Source organism: Scomber japonicus, chromosome 23, assembly GCF_027409825.1.
Source record: "Scomber japonicus isolate fScoJap1 chromosome 23, fScoJap1.pri, whole genome shotgun sequence".
In the NCBI taxonomy this organism is placed as follows: domain Eukaryota; kingdom Metazoa; phylum Chordata; class Actinopteri; order Scombriformes; family Scombridae; genus Scomber; species Scomber japonicus.
The window spans coordinates 6,345,915-6,364,263 of NC_070600.1; the positions used below are offsets into that span (position 1 = coordinate 6,345,915).

Genomic DNA, 18,349 nt, shown 5'->3' on the forward strand with positions numbered 1-18,349 from the left:
TAACTAGAAACAAACCCCCGTTCTCTCTCTGTCATTACCCCCCCCCCCCCCCCCCTCCATGATTAGATACATGCTTTGACTATCAGCTATCAGTCTGCAGCAGCCTTCCCGCTTCAGATAAATGCAAGAAGCACTGTGAGGTCACTTGTAGGATCCAATACAACTGTACAACTCTCTCCCTCTCTCTGTCTCTCTCTCTCTTTATGCTAATAGAAAGAGCATGATGTGTGTTAGCTGTACACGTAGCCCTTCTTCATTCAGCAGTGGCAACACACTGAGCCAACAACAGGCTGTTTGAGTGGAGTCACAGAGAGGAGAAGCCTGAAGCAAAACTTTTTTTTTTGACTCTACAACAAACACGTAACATTTATTTCCTATCGTCAAATGTTAAAATGTTTAAAAAAGGTCTACATCTTATTGTCATCAAATGCAGCTGAACACACAGTATGATCTACTTCAGACTGACATACAGTGTAAAGCACCCACTCCCACTCCTGTTTGAGCCCGTTGTGAGAGCAGACGGTGGTTAAGGTTAAATGACAGAGATGGAGGGAAATGCGTACCGTGTTGGTCGGAACGAGGCGAGCCTGTCGCTGCTACTCCGTCGTGGTCGGACTAAACCTGGTACAGCGAGCCACTGAGCTCAGCCTCGTCTCTCTCTCCCACAGTCACACATACACACACACACACACACACACTGAACATTGAAGGGAGGAGACAAGGCAAGCATGCAACAGAATTTCAGCCTCTCTCTCCTCCTTCTATCTATCTCTCTTTCTGTCCGATGAGTGCTTCTCCCTCTCTTAACTTCTTCTCATCACTCGGAGCCTTCTTCGATTTTCTTCTTCGTCCTTCTTCTTGTCAATTTGTTACATCACAGGCATTTGTTTACCCCTCTTCAGCGCTCTCTTTGGCCTCGGAGCTTTTTCACTTCCACTCTTTCTATCAAATCCATCCGCCCGTGCTTTATCTTCTTCTCTTCACTATGCATTAGAAAACTCCTGTCAGGCATCTACATTCAACACAAGTCTTTTAAAAAAAAAAAAAAACTAAATGTGCTTTTCAGACAAACATCATCTGACGCACGAGCTCACAAAAACACCGCATGACCACAAAAACAAGGAAGTAGGACGTGGTTGTTTATAAAAAAAAAGGGCTGAAGTGAAAGCCACAATTGGAGTGAAGTGCATTGAAGCAGTTATTGGAGCAAACCAGAGCTGTGTGTATGCCCTAGAGGCCAGCCGCTGGAACCGCACGGCTCTTCCTCATGCTCTTATTGACCTAGAGGTCCTTCTGCACCGATACACCAAAGAGGCCGAGCCAATCTCCATCGTGGAAGGAAAAAAAAACGACGACGCGTCCGCCAATAACGTGAGCTCTAACACACTCTCCTTCTGCTCTGCTGTTTTCCCGCACATCACAGATTCAAAGATGTGTGTTTGTAGTCGTGGCAACACGCTAAATTAAATGTTCGCTCAATAAAAGTAAAAGACGACCAGACGCGCGCCTCATCGACGACGCATTCAAGCCTCGGTGGGCGAGGTGAACCGGAGGTCTGGTACGTTTACATTTCACATCGCTTTGACGTTTTTATGAGTCCTCTGCACTGCAATTAAGATGAAAAGGATAGGCGATGGGAAAAATACAGTTCAACAGTACTATTAGACCGCAGCCTTGTATTGGTGCTAATCAAATTTACCAGCTTCAAATATGATTTAGAGATAACAGAAAAGAACTGTGAATGCATGACAGTGTGAACATTTAACGTTTCACATCCCTTTTTTTTGTCTCCTTGGAGAGACTTCAAAGACCCAGTTTGCTTTGACAGATTTAGTTTCTCATGCAAATATATCCTGCAATGATTAGACCAGTGAATAAGCCTGAGTTGCTAATCTAAGATCGTTAATGATGGGAGGAAGTAGCAGAAATGTACGATTCTTTGAGTGCACACATGTATGAGTGAGAGACGAGAGGTTAAAAGAAGTACGAGAAATATCACAACTTTTTTTTTTACTCTCTTATTCAACTTCACAGTTACAGAAGAGCTCTAATGACAAGGATGAACCGCTGAGTGCAAATAAAGCTAATGCATCCAGGCAGAATAGTTCAAACTGCTCTTCTAAGTATAAAAGTGATTCTAAAGAGCAGCATACCAACGAGGAGGGCATAGCTAAATGGATTGAGAGCGCAGGATTACTGGTCACAAAGACTGAAGATGAGGACTGTTTTTCTTGTGATGGTGACAGAGTGTGTCTAATTGTTCGGGGAGAATAGGAGTAATGCTCACTACTGTTATTTTGTAAGTTCTCCTGCAAAAAAGCAAGGCCATGTTCTTCTTTATTTTTCTATGAGGTTCCTTTTATTTGTATATGATTGGAAGAAAAACAGAATATGTATGTGTATGTGTACACACACACACACACACACACACACACACACACACACACACACACACACACACACACACACACACACACACACACACACACACACACACACACACACACACACACACACACACACACACACACACAGAATGAATTTGAAATTCTAAAGAAACATTTGAATAACACATAACACTAACAAAACCTGATCATTTGTTCTCCACTGTTTCTTGTCCTTGGATATGCTTTTAGGATGCATCAGAAATTACAATTTTAAGGAAATCTAATCAACTAAAAAATCGTATGATATTTAGTCAACTAAAACTAGACGGAAACTAAAATAATTAAGATGACTAAGACTGCAGTCAAAAAGCTATGACTAAACCTAAATCAGAATTTGCTGTCAAAATGAACACTGCTGGAAACTTAAGGGATGCAAGTCCAGAAGTCCAGTGTCTGCTCTGCCTGGAAACAAGACTGATGAGTGTGCTGACAGTAGGTCTGTCATGATAATATTATTGTCATTTGAAGATAATTTTATACCACTGATATAATGATAATATAATAGTATAATCATGCATTAATTCCCCTAATGTACAGGAGAATTATGACAGCTCTGTCCTTATTTTTAGCATTCTACATGCCTCATTTACATTAACTATAAGAGACTGGTTGGATAAGGCACCGATCACATGCAAATGAGTCAAGTTTAACTATGCAGATCTTTTATTTTGAAGATATTTGCTGTTTCATGTTCTAGAAACCGTCTTTCACAGATGTTCGGAGGAGTGGCGCACATGAAAATGTGATGTTCTGTCCTGATTGAGGAAATGGGCTAAATGTTTCTTAACAGGCCTACAAAAGAGCAATTGTAATGGAAGAGTCTACATCTAGTCTGCTGAGGGAGATGACCATGATTCACATCATGGGGTTAGATGAGAGGAATGATTTGCCTCTGGATTAAAAAAAATAAAAAAGGCTTGTTTCTCTGAAACTGTACTGTGGTTGCAGAGGAAGTCAAACAAGCCAGAACTTCCTTCACAGTTGAGCCACAAAGTAACAGACTCAACCAAACCAACAACACCCAGCACATGTAAAGCTCATTTGCAATGGAACACTGGCTATTTTAATTAGACCAAAGAGCTCAGCTGCAGGCAGGAAACTCCTGCTGAGTGTGATTCAGTCTGACTTTGACAATGTTTTCCTTAAGAAGACGGAACAACAAAGCACCCATTTACGGTAGTGACTCTGGTCTGGTGTTGTAGTGCATGATGTGAATTTGGTTTTCCATTTGTTTGTTTCTCTTGAGAAAATGTTGCAACTCAGTTATTTAGAAAGAAGAAGCCTTCTTAAATAGTATTGAAGGGTGTTTATTGCTATATCACAACTTCCCCTGCTTTAAAATGCCAGTAAAACTGTTAAGTCACACATCTAGTCCATATATAAATCTACTCCGCATACTCCCAGTTTCCCAGTCTTTCATACAAAGCTGCCAATGTTGCATCCAAATAACTCAAAAACCTTAATTACTTTCCTATTAGAATTCCAGTCAAACACTGCTTGGCCTTCTGATTGTAACTGTTGTATTTGTCAGTGCTCTATCTGCTTCCTCTGAGGAAGTGCAGAAACCACCTCCACCTTAAATTCAAAGAGCTACTGTGGTTAAACTAGGTAATAAACAAGGTAACAAGGGGCTGCTTTCAGTCCAACATGAAACATACAGGTTATGTGTACAGAAAGCCAACACGCAAAGTTCAGTAATTAGACACATCCACTGAAACTAATAACGTGGCACCAAGAGAAACACCTCTGAAACTGGTAAATGGTAAATGGACTGTACTTATTAGGGGTGGAACGGTAGGTCTCACGTATAATAATGCAGCACCTCCGTAGCACTTTTCCAGCCTTTCAACCACTTGAGAGCTTTTACCCTACAAATCATATTCACTCACACATTCATACACCCATTGGGAGCAATTTTAGGGTTAAGCGTCTTGCCCAAGGACATATCAAAATGTGGACTGGAGGAGCCAGGAATCAAACTGCCGATTTTCAGATTAGTGGACGACCATTCTACTTCCTGAGCCACAGCCCCCCCCCTACTTTCAGCTTCATTATGTGCATTTCCCCTGTTCATACACCAAAGAGGCTTAAAACCAGGTGTCTGAACCCAACAATATACAATATCATTTAAGTCATTATTTAAAGCAATGAAACAAACACAAAGTCACAATTTTCAGTTTCATGATATATCATTTTTGCCATGTCACTCAGCCTTATTTCATAGTATTTTAATCCAGTATCTGGTACATCTCACTCATATTCATAGAACCAGAATTATATACATGTTTCTGTTCTTTCTGAATCACTGCTACACTTTCTTTCACCCTTAAGAGATGAACATCACAAAGACTATATTATACTACAGCTACTGTAGGACATGACGTATGTACTTTGCAGTCATTGGAAGATAAATCTATGCATGCTTGAATGGCTTCAACCTCTGTATATGTATATGTATAAGTATATATATATGGGGCTGTATACAGTGCCGACAGATGATAGCTACAGGATATATTTGTAGAAAGCGGGGCATATATAATAGTTTCTACTGTATTATTGTGAGGATGGTTGCCACTCCGCTCACGTCTCCGGGCTGAAGCCAGCAGAACACCATGAGCTTACATACAATATAAATCATCCTCCTGGAACCATAGGAACTGGCTACTCATGGTTCATCTACTCATTGATTTACATGTAGATTTTCCACTGTGGTCAGAAAATTGGGTGCCTCGTCATGAGAGGAGTGCACTCTTTGACCCGAAGTCCCTTTATTTACACTGGACTAGAAATCTAAATGTTTTTTAGCTGTATGACCTTCATCAGTGTCACCCCTGGACATCAATATGCGCTCATTGATTCACAGAGAGCAACATGTCTTTGTAATCATTCCTATAGGCGCCCTATAGTAAAAAGCAATACTTTAATGGCTGCATCTGTAAGGGGAACACACACCACTCACCATTTCCACCAATTATCTAATCTATGTGATGCAACATGCCTCTGCCTTTTTTCATTCTCTGTGTCAATAAATTCTTGATTACTGCCCTCAATTTGAAAGTCCACCCACCACTGCGGTACCAGCAAAGAGACCGTATCTCCATCAGGGGAGGACAGGGCAAATCTTGGCAGGCAGGAGACGCTCTCTCTCTCAGTTTCTCAGAAGCTTTAAAACCTGAATGCTGCAATCGGCAACTGCCCCCACATCATCTGAAGTTCACTTTGTCAAAAGTTAGTGCACATTTCTTTTCCCTTTCATTTGCAGTTTTTCCAAGTCTGTGGCCAAGCTAAAGCCGTGGAGGATTTAAGCTCGCTTTTTCCTGTTTACTTGAACGCGTTTTGCTTTAGTGGTGAGAATGTGTCTCATCAGCCCGTGCTGTCAGCTCAGCTCTGTCAACGGCATCCTGAGTCTGAACACAGAAGAACTGAAGTTGACACAGTCTCTGTTTCTCACTCCCTGAGTGCCATTTTTCACTTCCTCTGGTTTCTTGCAGCCTACAAATATGTTTTAAACAGCAGAACCAAGATTAAAAGGATCTGTTGACATTTTTAAATTTCTATCTTATTAAAATACTCCTACTACAAGATGTGCAGTGATTGCTTATGTATCTTGGTCTCTTTGAAAAAAAAAGTCAATGTTTTTTCTGTGGATTTATCCTCTGGGGATCGTAGATATCTGTAACAAATTTCAAGGCAATCCATCTAACAGTTGTTGAGATATTCCAGTCTAGACCTGAGTGATGGACAGCTAGATCATATTGCTATCACCACTAATGTAGCTACAAAGTGCTCTCAGAATATACCTGACTCCATGCATATTGGGAAACTTAAGACTCAGCAAATTTCATATTGATTTAGATTTTTCATATTTATGATTCACTGAATAACAAAGGGCTTCCAGAAGAGCATGGAAAGAGTCCATTAACTGGGTTTTACCATTTTATCAATTTTTATTATCAAAGTAATCTTGGTCTCTGCAGACTGTCGATACAGGTACTTTTCTGCAATAAACAAGAAATATGTACACTTTGGACAGAATCCTTTATCTCATTCTTTTTAATGGCAAACTTTCAAACTCTGTACCATTTCCTGTAGCTTTAGGTATAGTGTACTGTGCCGTGTAGGACTGACTGGTGTTTGGGGATTCTGGGATATGAAGACCCGATCATGAGCCATCTAGAGGCATCATGGGCCTTATTGTGTTTTATGCATACCAATTAATGGCAGGGGATGTATTTGCACCCGTGGGAAAGTGTAGCTATCTTGTTTGTGAGATTGCATCAATATTTTTAAACTTTTATGAAAGAAAATTAAGCTTATCTCATCCAAGTAATATCTTGCCGTTTGCTCACAGCTGGAAGCTTCCAAGCACAACCAATCCTTGCACTGTTGGCAACTGTAATGCCCCTGTGGAACAAATAGGGTTGAAGTGCCTTGCCAAAGGGCATTTCAAGTCCTAGTTACAGATCCTATTCTCTTACCTCTAAGCTACCTCACATCCATTGTCCCAGTGCATAATGGTTGCCTATGTGCCTTTTCACTGCTGCCTATTCTGAACAGCAGGTCACCAGCACTCTCATTAAAGTATGTACAATGCAATATGACAGCAGACTGAATGGTGGTGAATCAGGAAGGGCGGCTGGCTGCCATCAACCTTCCTGAAGAGTCTCCCGACTGTGAGGATGTCAGAGCGAGGGGAGAAGCGGCAGACACCTGGCGTGCTTCCCAGAGGCTTTTCATTTCGTGTCGGTAGCTGTACTCTCTACCGACGGGCCCTTTCAGCAAACAGTGGGACATGCCAGCGGCACAATACGTCCCGCGGTCTATGTCTCACACCATATTGGCACTGCGGTCGCTCATAATGTGTGATCGAGTGATAACACGCTGCCCTGGAGCATCCACAAAGGAGGTTTATTGCTAAAATTGCAGGGAAGTACACATTTGTGGAATTCTTTTCAATTTGAAAGAAAGCATTTCAAATAAACTGTAAATACAAAAGACATGGCTTTCAAACTAATGTCTGTATCTGCTGTTTAATTATCCAGCTGCTAAAGTAGACTCTGGAGAAGGCAGGGTGAGAAATTAGCTCACACTATAATAACAGAGCTCCAGAGTTATTAAAACTCCCTTCCACTCTAAGCAAGACTCAAAAAAAAGTCGGAAAGGACTTTCAGCACTGCTCCCATGCAATCCCATTGTGTCTCATTGTGTGTGGAGGCCTGTGGAAGATATGGCCAATGTTGTTATCACCCTAACTATCTGCAGTTATAATTGCCCTCTTGTTCGTTGCAAAAATGGCTACTGTGGATTATGCTTCAGGTCAAATGAATCAGAATTGTGGTAGCTGAGAGGAGGGAAGTGGTATTTTTATGAGTGTATATGTGTGCGTTTGTGTGCTGACTGGACTCACCACTGCTTCCTATCCTTGCTGGGTCACATTAAAATATGTTGAGTTTCTACAACAAGATCACTCACCTGAAATAACTAAAGGGAACCACAAGGTTCTGTGCTGGGTTCCTTATTTTTCACAATCACGACTTCTAATATCATTTTTTATGCAGATGATGCAATCGTGTATGTATATGTCTGTCTTTGACATTCTTACCATATCTTTTATTCACATGATTTCATAATTCCAGCATTCATCCTTTTTGTCATTCACACATTTAATGATACTGAAATTAAAGTCGTTTGCCTCTAGTAGAGCGCTATAACCTGCAATACCAAAAAAGGAAGTTGCCACAACATTAACTTTAGATTACAGTGCAAGACAAAGTGCTTTTCATATGTAGCAGCCTTTTTATTTCATCAGTTTCTAGGAAAGAGGATGTCAACAACATTATAACACTGTGTGACCTTTAATTGTCTGCAAAGTGACTGTTTGCTTGTCTCATCTTGACACACACACACACACACACACACACACACACACACACACACACACACACACACACACACACACACACACACACACACACACACACACACACACACACACACACACAGTTTAATTACATGCAGCAAAGTGCAGTGTCTGCATCGGTTAGCCTGACAAGCCTGTGGCAGGTTAGCAATATTAGCACCTTAGGGTAATCATTAAGGTTCAGGCAGTGTGCTTCTAGAGCAGGCAACCCGTCACAGATGCCAACGGGAAACAGGAAGCCTTTCCGACTTAAGGCTATATAATGATGTTGATTAAAGACCAACAATAATTAAGGATAACCATCAGTGTCTAACAGATAAGGAGAGAGGATGGGAAAGTGGGTTGAAGAATACTTGCTTGCCTTTAGCTAGAGCCTAAAGAATATGTGCTACATATGATTCATTCATGTATGTGTGTATAGACAGAATAAACAGTAGATCATTGCAAAACATAAAATGCACCATATATTTTTAAGTTTTATTCCATTTACCTCTTTAAAAAACAGCAAAACTTTTAAAAATGGAAGTATGTGTTAGACTGTTTTGGAATGAACAGTACAAATATGTGTTGTTTTGACTCACCAAAGTTTTCTCAGGTTCCTGCTGGGACTCAGAGGAGGACTCCATGGCAGTGTTAAACCAGAGTCTGGCCTGTCAGCGCTGCTCTGACGACTGCATATCTGTCAGGAGAGAGGCGACGTGTTACCACAGCAGTAAAATAATGTACTGTAACTTCTGTCTCACAGGAAACGATGCATAAAATGGCCTTCACTTCATCATTTGCAGGTTTTAAGTGTTCAGTGTGTTAAAAAATTCAATCCTCTAAGCCTTGGAGTTGGCTTGAAAACAGTTGTTTTTTGGGTTTGGAATAGAGCCACATTTTTCAAAGTGCCCTTTAACCCAATGTGGGAAGATTAGTTTCCAAGATTAGTTTTATGCAGCATCATTCATACACATCTGTCAAGGTTTAGAAGAAACTGCATTGGCTATTTAAAGTACAGAAGCTTTTATTTATGTCATTGTACACTAAAATTCTGCAGCAACCTGCTCACCATCCTCCTCTGCCTTTTTCCACCCAAACAAAGATGCTGTAGATTCAAGTCTTTCAACAAACAGCCTGTTTCTAGAGCAAGCAGTGGGAAGGATGAAGGATCAGCTAGCCTGTCAGTTCCCTTCCCCAGAGAGTACTGAAAAATTCATTCTTTCAATCTCTCTTTTTTTTATTTTATTTCTACCCTCAGCTTGTTTTCCCTATAGAAGTGCTGGAGCATGGCACTGTTTTTAACCTTTATCCATCCAGGGAAGGTTTCAGCTGGCTTCCACTTAGCCGCTCCGCTAGACCAGACGGTGGAGTTACTCAAGGGGGCGTCAGAGATAGCACCCTGGTGTAGGTTGCTTTATGAATCAAATGCCTTGTGTACTTAGTATGGGATGTTATAGGAACGGTAAAATCAGTTTGACCACCTGCCTGCTCCCAGATATGAAAAACTAGACTGTGCAGATCAAAAGAAAGTTCTTCTAAACGAAACAGTGTGACAAAGTTCAACTGCGGTATAGTGTGTGAGGGAAAAAAATGGAAACAATAATTAAACATTGAGAAAATTGTACGATATGTTCTGCGACTGACTCACAGGAGCTCAGAGTGTCCTGGCGAGTCAACAGGAGAATGATGTGACATCTAATTTTACATTATTCAGGGCCATGACACCAAATGAATTACACTTGTGGATGTGACATCACACTCTGCACACATATGGTTTATATCCTGGTCGCCCACACACACAGACTCATCTCCTTTTCCACCAAATGAGAATGAAAAAAAAAAACAGCCTGCCAAATGGCTGCAGATTCATTTTTCATAATAATAACACATATATGTTAAGTTTCACTCCAAGTCTTGCCAGGTGAGACAATGCGGTTTGGCCCTAGCACCTCTATACTGGTCCTCTCTATCAGCAAAAAAAAAAAAGTGGCACCATCTGTTTATTACACTATGCTTTCGGGGAGATTATTTTGGGTGGAGCAGCTGCTTGCCGACACGTGGCTGTCCTAAAAATGCTTTCAACATGATAGCAGGCGGCCACTTATGCTGATTGCTGTTTTGTAGGAGTATTTTAACATGGTGTGAGCCCTGTGGCCCCACCTGAGATTACACCTGATCCACCAACATGGGGGATGCAGAGGCCGAGAGGTTACTTGAGAAAGGTTTGGTATCATGACCCGAGTGTTGACGGTGACGATCCAAAGGTCATATGACCACACACCTCACAAACAGGGATTTAGTTTGTGTAGCCTAAATGAATTGTTGGAATTGGAATTGGAATGGCCTTAATAAGAGCCTAACTGAAGGTAAGAGTTCATTTTCTTTCATACCACCCAACCCAGATATTCCACTACATGGTCTGATCTCAAAAAGTACATCAATTTATTAAACAACATTGTGGTGTTGTGTTGTGTGCCTGGTATGTTGTTTTCCAGCCTTAAAAAAGGGATGAAAATACATAATTTGATTTGCCCCTGCCTGCCTTTATCCACCGCGCCGGGACCAGTAATTTGATCCACGAGAAGGGCAATCTCATCCAGACTAATCAGAGCTTTGAAACAGTGCCATAGATGCTTTGCGGGGGACATGGCGAGGCCTCTCTCAAGTTCAAATCATGATGGCCACAGACCAGTGATAAAAGAAAATAAGGAGTGGAAGGATTCAAAATAGTGCAGGGTTCCTACAGGATCTATTTTGTTGAGTTTCAAATCATTGATCATTTCTCTGAAATTCTCTCTTCCACGCAACAAAAACCCTTATAAAATTGTTTTAGTACTCGAAGGCGATTCCAGGGAGGAATTATAATCCATCATAGTTCCCCTAAAACTCGTTAAACACATATTTTGTGGTATATTTGCTCTTCAGAGGTTTTATTTATAGAGGCATTTAGGGAACAGGTAGAGAGCTCTTTCCAATATTAGTTCATGAGCTTCCTGAGTAAAAAATACCAAAAAGCAAGCTGAAGGAAGGTAGCAGGAAGGAAGCGGCTTTAGGAGGCTCTTATGAGTCAAATACTTCCTCAGACTGCAGACAGGAGGACATCCTGACAATGAGACGGTCTCAAAAAAGCTTCCACTAGTCATTCTGCTAATGTAACGCTCCGGTGCTCCGACAGCCACTTGGCTTCAGCCGGCACACACACACACACACACACACACATCATCTGGCCTCCGCTCTCAAGGACCTGTCACAACGAGACGGATGCTTTCCACTCTTTTCTCCAAACCAGCTTTAGCAATCGGTTGGTGAGTCACAGCCTGGAGCAGTGGCCACACAGCAGAGGTGGGAAAATAACACAGATCAAGATATAAGACCACAGTGAATGTATGGGAGTGGGTTGGCAGAATTTTTTAATATGTTGATATGAAGTGCTATCGGCCTGGTGACAGGTTTTAAAAAAGGCTGTACCAAGACCTTACTATTGGCAAAACCCTGCATCATTATTGTTTTCTAGTAAGGGTTGCCTCAGCATTGCCATCTACCCAAAACTGCAACCGAAGCCTATTGAACTTTAAAGATGTGTTTTTCCCTTGGTCTATGAATAAAATTAACATTTGATACCTAATTGCGCCTAATTAATACCACTGTGCCAACTCTAGTTCCAGGCGTTTAGGAGTCTTAAGTATTTTAAACAATGGAGAAGCCAATGATAGCCAAACCACACAGTTAACTTTGTGTCTTCATTTATTCCTACACTTTACTGACACTGCCACTTCACACAAGTTGGCACATCTGTCTCAGTCTGTGAGCTGAAAGCGATGAATCTCTGCCAAAGATAAGAGGGCGAACGCGCAGGGAATCCTAAACTTGTGGTTTGGCAGCGGCTCCAAAACGAAGCAGGAAACACCGGCTGGGGGGTTTCTCCGCAGAGCCCAAACAGAACAACGGGGAATCTGACACACCGCATCGTTCAACAGGGAACGCCAGTCGCACACTGAGAGGTTTATTTATTTGTTAAATGGAATTAAAGAACACATAATGTATTTGTTCCCAAAACGGCTCAAATAAAATTGTGTTCAGAGTAAAAGTTTGAGGCTAAGGGGTGTCTCCAGTTGACAAATCTTCCTATTTATAGTCCACTGCATTTGTGGGAATATAATAATACATCACTATAAACTTTCCACCCATTATTGGATTTTTAAGTAGAGTAAATGGCCATATCATGTTGTGCTAAACAAGGCATAAATCAGTGCATCATTGATGTATCAGGTGATGTTTTCACAATCATCTGAATGCTGTTGCCATTTTTTGTTGCCATTATTGACTGTATGTGATGCAGATATATTTACTTGCACCTCTGGAGGCAGTAGTTAAAAATAGTTTGAAGAGGTAGAAGAGTTTAAATAGAGAGCCTCATAATGTCAGTCTGTGAAAAATTCACAAGGAAGGTCTACCTCGAGCTATATCCATCTTTCTAAACAGGTGCTACAGTAAAACAAATGTATGGATCTGATTCTCTTACTACAAGCTGTTTCTGAACACCAAGACAAAGGTTAATAAATGGTTGCTTTGTGAGACAATACCAGTATAATGAATGCAAAAAAGGTTTCTGCTCTGACACAAAATCACCAGCGTTAAATACAACTAACCTCCATTGTCATTTCCTTCTGGGTCTTGATTCTAGTTAAGACCAACTGCTGATTACCTTTTGTACTTTCTCACTTTGAATACACTTTCAGAAAAATACATACAAACCCTGTCATTTTTTACTCTCAACAGTTTTGAAGGTGAAAATTGCAGAGCAGTTATGGTGTAATTCCAGTTATAATAACTGTGTAATTATTATGGTAGATCTCTTTTCATTTGGGCTGAACAAGATAGAAACATTACCAATACTACAAAATATGAAGCGTGTAAAGTATGTTTATATAAAGTTTACCAAAACAAAATATGACTGAAATTACTTTTGGTTTTGCAGATGATTAGAGTGGACTGGAACAAAAGGGCCGCTCACTATTATTTGAACACTATGATGATTGTTTTTCAGTGTGGAGATCTGCTGAAGGTTGGGCAAGGGCAGCAACAATGTTGCCTTTTGGTCCTTGATCTTTCCCCCACTTCAGATTTCCACCACAGAACTACCAAACACACTGTTATTTCTTTGTTCCTATCTGATGATTCAGTCTCTCCTTCATCATCAATCCTTGAGGCAAGTGCCGGCCACTCTTGATATTTCTGAACAAGGCCTTGATTGTCTCCACTCCTGCTTCATTTTAAGATCATCTCCACTGGGAATATCTCACAGCAAAGCCTTTTTCAATATTATAAATGATAGACACTGTTTGCTCCAGAAAATTAAAGTTTGTTGCGATGTTAACAGCTAAAAATGATTCCCTTTAAATTAGGTACATGTTTTTCTTCCATATAATATAACATCAGTTTGTGAGACTGAGCACATGCTGAATTTTATGCAAAGCCTGACATTCCATTGATGTCTGCCTTATTGTGGGCCACACACATTTTACAGTGCTGTGTGTGCATGGTCAGTTATTAGTCAAATAAGTTCTATCACGGTGCAGCTAGTAGAAGTTGCTACAGGGGCAAAAAAGAAAGTGAAAGTGAAGCTCCAGTAAATGTGCTGTAAAAACACATTAAATATCACCAGTGCTTTGCTGACTGTCTGCTGTTTTGACACCCTTGTTGCCTCCACTCATGCTGAACAGTCGAGCCTCGGGCCTAGCTCCTGCGGGTATCTGTATAAGCAATGTTTATATTTATGCAAATCATTTGATGACCATGGTCTGCGAATCAGCACACAGTGCAAGTATTTCACCTGATCGCTCAGACAGTCAGAAGAAGTTAAAACTGCAGTGTGTTCTGCTCGTTTATGAAGTCTTTTAAAAAGTGCATGACATAGCAATCCCGTGGTAATCCCCTATAATGTCGCTGTACTAGACGGCCCCCTTTTTCTGCCTGTGTCTGCCGTTTGTCATTTTTCCATATGCAGAAGATTAACGGACTAATAATCCTAATAATACCCATAATCGCTTATTTCTTTGTGACACCAGAGAACATCAATAAACACAGAAGAAGCATTAAAGTGCTGTGTGATTTCAGTTCCACTTGTGTGTCCATCTACTTTTTATCTGATGATACAGGATGACGGCCCCCAAACTGTTCAGTTAACAGTCAGTCTGTGTAACGTGTGTACAGCTTTTTCTTCAGTTGTATAAAGCCAGTATGAACATGAACTGGAGGAGAGCTACAAGGAAACGATTGATGGTTTTCTCCTTCAGTCTGAACCAAAGGAAGTGAACTACAATTGTGCAAACGGTCCATGTTTCATCAAGTCACATCAAGCTGACTGAGGAGTTATGGGGTTGAATGTTATCAGCTGTGAGGAGGAAGGGCAGAGCTACCACATACATCTATCCCTGCCTCAAGGTGAATGACTCAATACTGTAACTTGACAACGACAAGAGTCTACAGCCATGCTAGCAGCTCTACAAGGCTGTGCTTAGTATACACAGTGTATGTGCTGCGTCACATCGCTTCTGGTACAATGAAGTATTTCTTTTTCATCATTTTTAAACACTTTTTCGCGCCTGGTCCGTGCCTGGTGTATTTCAACCATTAGCATTAATCACAAAGTACAACTGGGGCTTATGGGAATGTTGGATGATGATGGTAGTACATGAAAAGTCATATGGGTATCACAATTCTGAGAGAACATGAATATCAAATCAGGAGAATGCAGTAGTTATGACATTTCACTCTAAGTCCAACACCCCATGGTGGTGCTAGAGGAAACATATGACTGCCATTCAAGTCATGAAGATTCATTGTCCAAGAACAATGAATTTTGTAGTCTACAATTTACATTGAGACAAAAAGACAAAATGACTGCAGCTGTGCATGGCTTCCAGAGTTGTAAATCTTATCTGAGAGTTGTTAAAAAACCCTATGCAGTGTTCTGGTATGATAAGCCTTCAAACCCATGATCTATTACTGTAGACTGGACAATCTGGATTGGGAAACAAGTACAAGGAGAACAGGAATACAAAAATGCACACTAACTGTAAGTCAAAGTAAGTCACTCAGGGTTCTATTCCTTGTTGTACTGTATGTAGTTCCATCATTATTGCTTTACTGCTTCTAGCTCATTTACACACATATTCAAACAGCAGAGCTCTGAATTGAGCATCACTTTTTTAAAAGTAAAAACAGCTCAAGCGGGCTTGGTGTAATTTTCATGTAATTTTCCCAGATCAAACATGAGGCTAGACTAGAAATGTCAGCTTGTCAGGGTGGGTTTTAGAAATACTCTATGTAAATATTTATTAAAAAAAACAAGACAAAAGAGATAGTTGAAATGTTAAATGTAAGTTGCTTGGCCCAATGCCTCTTCTTCTGCCTGTCCCAGTTTGCTGCTGTGCTCGGGGGTGGGGGGGTGGGTGGTGGCGGGGGGGCATCTTTAAACAGAATTAATCCATGTAGGTCAGGGAGTGAGGAATATTAATCAACCATGTAAGCAGAGGCAGAGGATTGCCATGGCAGACCCCTGAGTATCCAACGCTGTTTCACCAGATGACAAATTGCTTTTTTTCCTCTTTTCTTTTTTTTATCCCACGAGTATAGAAATGTAGAAACGTTGAAGGAAGTGTACGGCAATCTGTAACTGTAGCTGTAGCTGTAGAAACAAAGCAGGACCAATTTCAATGTGAGAAGATGATGCAAGACCAAACAGTTACAAATGCATTCTATGGTTGAGGAATAGACTTGATGTAACAGTAATGCAGTACATGTAAAAGTGATCTGGCAACCACTCCTGAAGCCAGGATTAAGTCTTATGCATCTGGACGGGGGTCAATGAAACTATGCAATAAAGCAGAAATTACATAAGAAACTGTCACTTGGGAGCCTTGCTTTGGCTTGAACTATGCCAAATCTCAGCAACCAGAGATAAGTAGCAGCACTGTTGAACATAGCCACGGTTATTTCCCTTCTTTATCTTAAAGAAGTGTTGTTTCACCCCGTCTTTGAGAGGAGGTGTTGGGCGCCCTCCGAAAGTCTGCCTGGCACAGTGTTTGGTTTGTGCTGGACGGGACTGGACTTCTAATCCAATCATATTCCACAGATGAAATGATATGTGTTGCTGATGCCAGATTCCTTTTATAGCTGCAGCTGTCCAGAGACCTAACAACACTGATGCCTAAATGATAGAAGCAAAAGCTAAGGACGCACCGACAAAGGCAGAAGTTTCAAAAGGTTCAAGGTCCAGTGTGTTGGACTCAGATTGCAACCAACCCTCCCCTTCCAAACGTGTAAGGGAACCTACCGGTGGCTGCGAAACTTGAGAAAAAATGCAAAAGGTCCTCTCTAGAGCCAGTGCTTAGTTTGTCTGTTCTGGGCTACTGTAGAAACATGGCAGTGCAACATGGTGGATGATGGAAGAGGACCCGCTCCGTGTGTAGATATGTAGAGCTCATTCTAAGGTAACGAAAACACAATGATTCTTATTTCCAGGTGATTATACACTAGTTAAATCATACGTATAGATATTATCTTCCATTTCTGCCAAGTCTGTTTGTCTAGAGGCCACTTTAAAGCTAACGGTTTTCTGTATTTACCTATGAAATGACTAGGCTTTACATGATCAGGAGTTTTGGGGCCGATCACCGATTAGTGAGTTTAAATAAACCGATCACCGATCCGATCACATCTTGTTTGTCCACGATCTGTTTCTTAAACTCGGCATGCTCCTCCTCGTGTTCTCTATTCAGGTACATTTGTGGAGTTGAAACATTTTGCAGATGCTTCCCCCACGCGGTACTTTAGTGTTGCACAGATTGCAAATAGCTTGTGTTTTATCTGTCTGCCCACACCACCGACATGTTTGTCTGAATCATAGACCGTATCCGACAGCTAATGATTCAAGATTCAAAACACTTTATTGTCCGTCACATCGTGACAGGGCTCAAAACTAACTGTCGGATTCAAACAAACATGACGGTGGTGTGGAACTTCTTCGGAGTAAATGAGACAGATAAAACACAAGCCATCTGAAATATATGCAATGGGACAACATGACGACATTGATCGGATCAGCACATCAAGACATTACAGCCGATCTCACAAATTGCATAAAATGCTAAATATCGGCCAATCCGATATAGCCGATCAGATTGGCGTAAAGCCTAGAAATGACCAAAATCCATTGGTGGTGTTCTGACCAAAAACTGCCTAGTGTTTAAAAAAATGCAAAGGAGGGAGTCAATGAGACAATGAAATATAATGCAGTTGGGCTTATCAGATGCCAAAACACCGCTTAGTGTATGTGCTGCATGTATGATTGGACAGCAAGATGACCCTGCATTTTTTCTGGAGCCCTGCTGCACCCATGAGTGACCTTATTAAAATGAATGACGGGCTGCGTCTTTTTAAGGCCGTCAGTTCTTTCTGAGCACACTCTTAATCTGTCTCTCAATACTTTCCGACTTCCTCTGCCTGCCTGTGGCTCTTGGCCTCGAGCTTGTTTGTTTCCAGCTGGAGGCATAAATCTCTGGGAGAAAAAAAAAAAAAAAGAAACCCACATGACACATTTTTTCATTAAATTAGTTTTAAAGGGCTGCGTAATTACCTGAAAGAGCTGGAGGGTATTTATGGCAGCGGGACGGTGAATGTGTGACTGTATCAAAATGAAGTGAGGGCCGTGACTTTAAATTATGTCCTACCAGCTTACCCTTCTGTTGATTAAGAATGATTTATAGACTTTTTATTCTATTTGTTTTGATGTTTTTAAATTTGATTCTGCTTATTTTTGTTATTTTATTATATTATCCTATATTTTTTTATCTCATCAATTTTATTTCTTTTCTTTTTAATCCTCTTTAATCTAGTTTTTAGTCTAGCCTTTTATTAACTCTATCTTTTATTACATTTCAGGTCAGTGTAGTTCACTTTTTCGACTGGTTTAGTGTATATGTTGTGGCCGCCTACA

At 40.9% G+C, this 18,349-nt stretch overlaps 1 protein-coding gene across 4 annotated transcripts in view; it reads right to left on the minus strand.

The window, feature by feature from the left end:
- The window catches only part of osbpl8 (oxysterol binding protein-like 8), an 88,649-nt gene that overhangs the window by 53,178 nt on the left and 17,122 nt on the right, over window positions 1-18,349 (minus strand). For all 4 annotated transcript variants that reach the window (XM_053343956.1, XM_053343953.1, XM_053343954.1 and 1 more), the window contains exon 2: window positions 8,949-9,046. In XM_053343956.1, coding sequence (XP_053199931.1) covers window positions 8,949-8,993 — 45 coding nt within the window. In that variant the 5' untranslated portion in view covers window positions 8,994-9,046. The remainder of the gene's footprint in view (window positions 1-8,948; window positions 9,047-18,349) is intronic.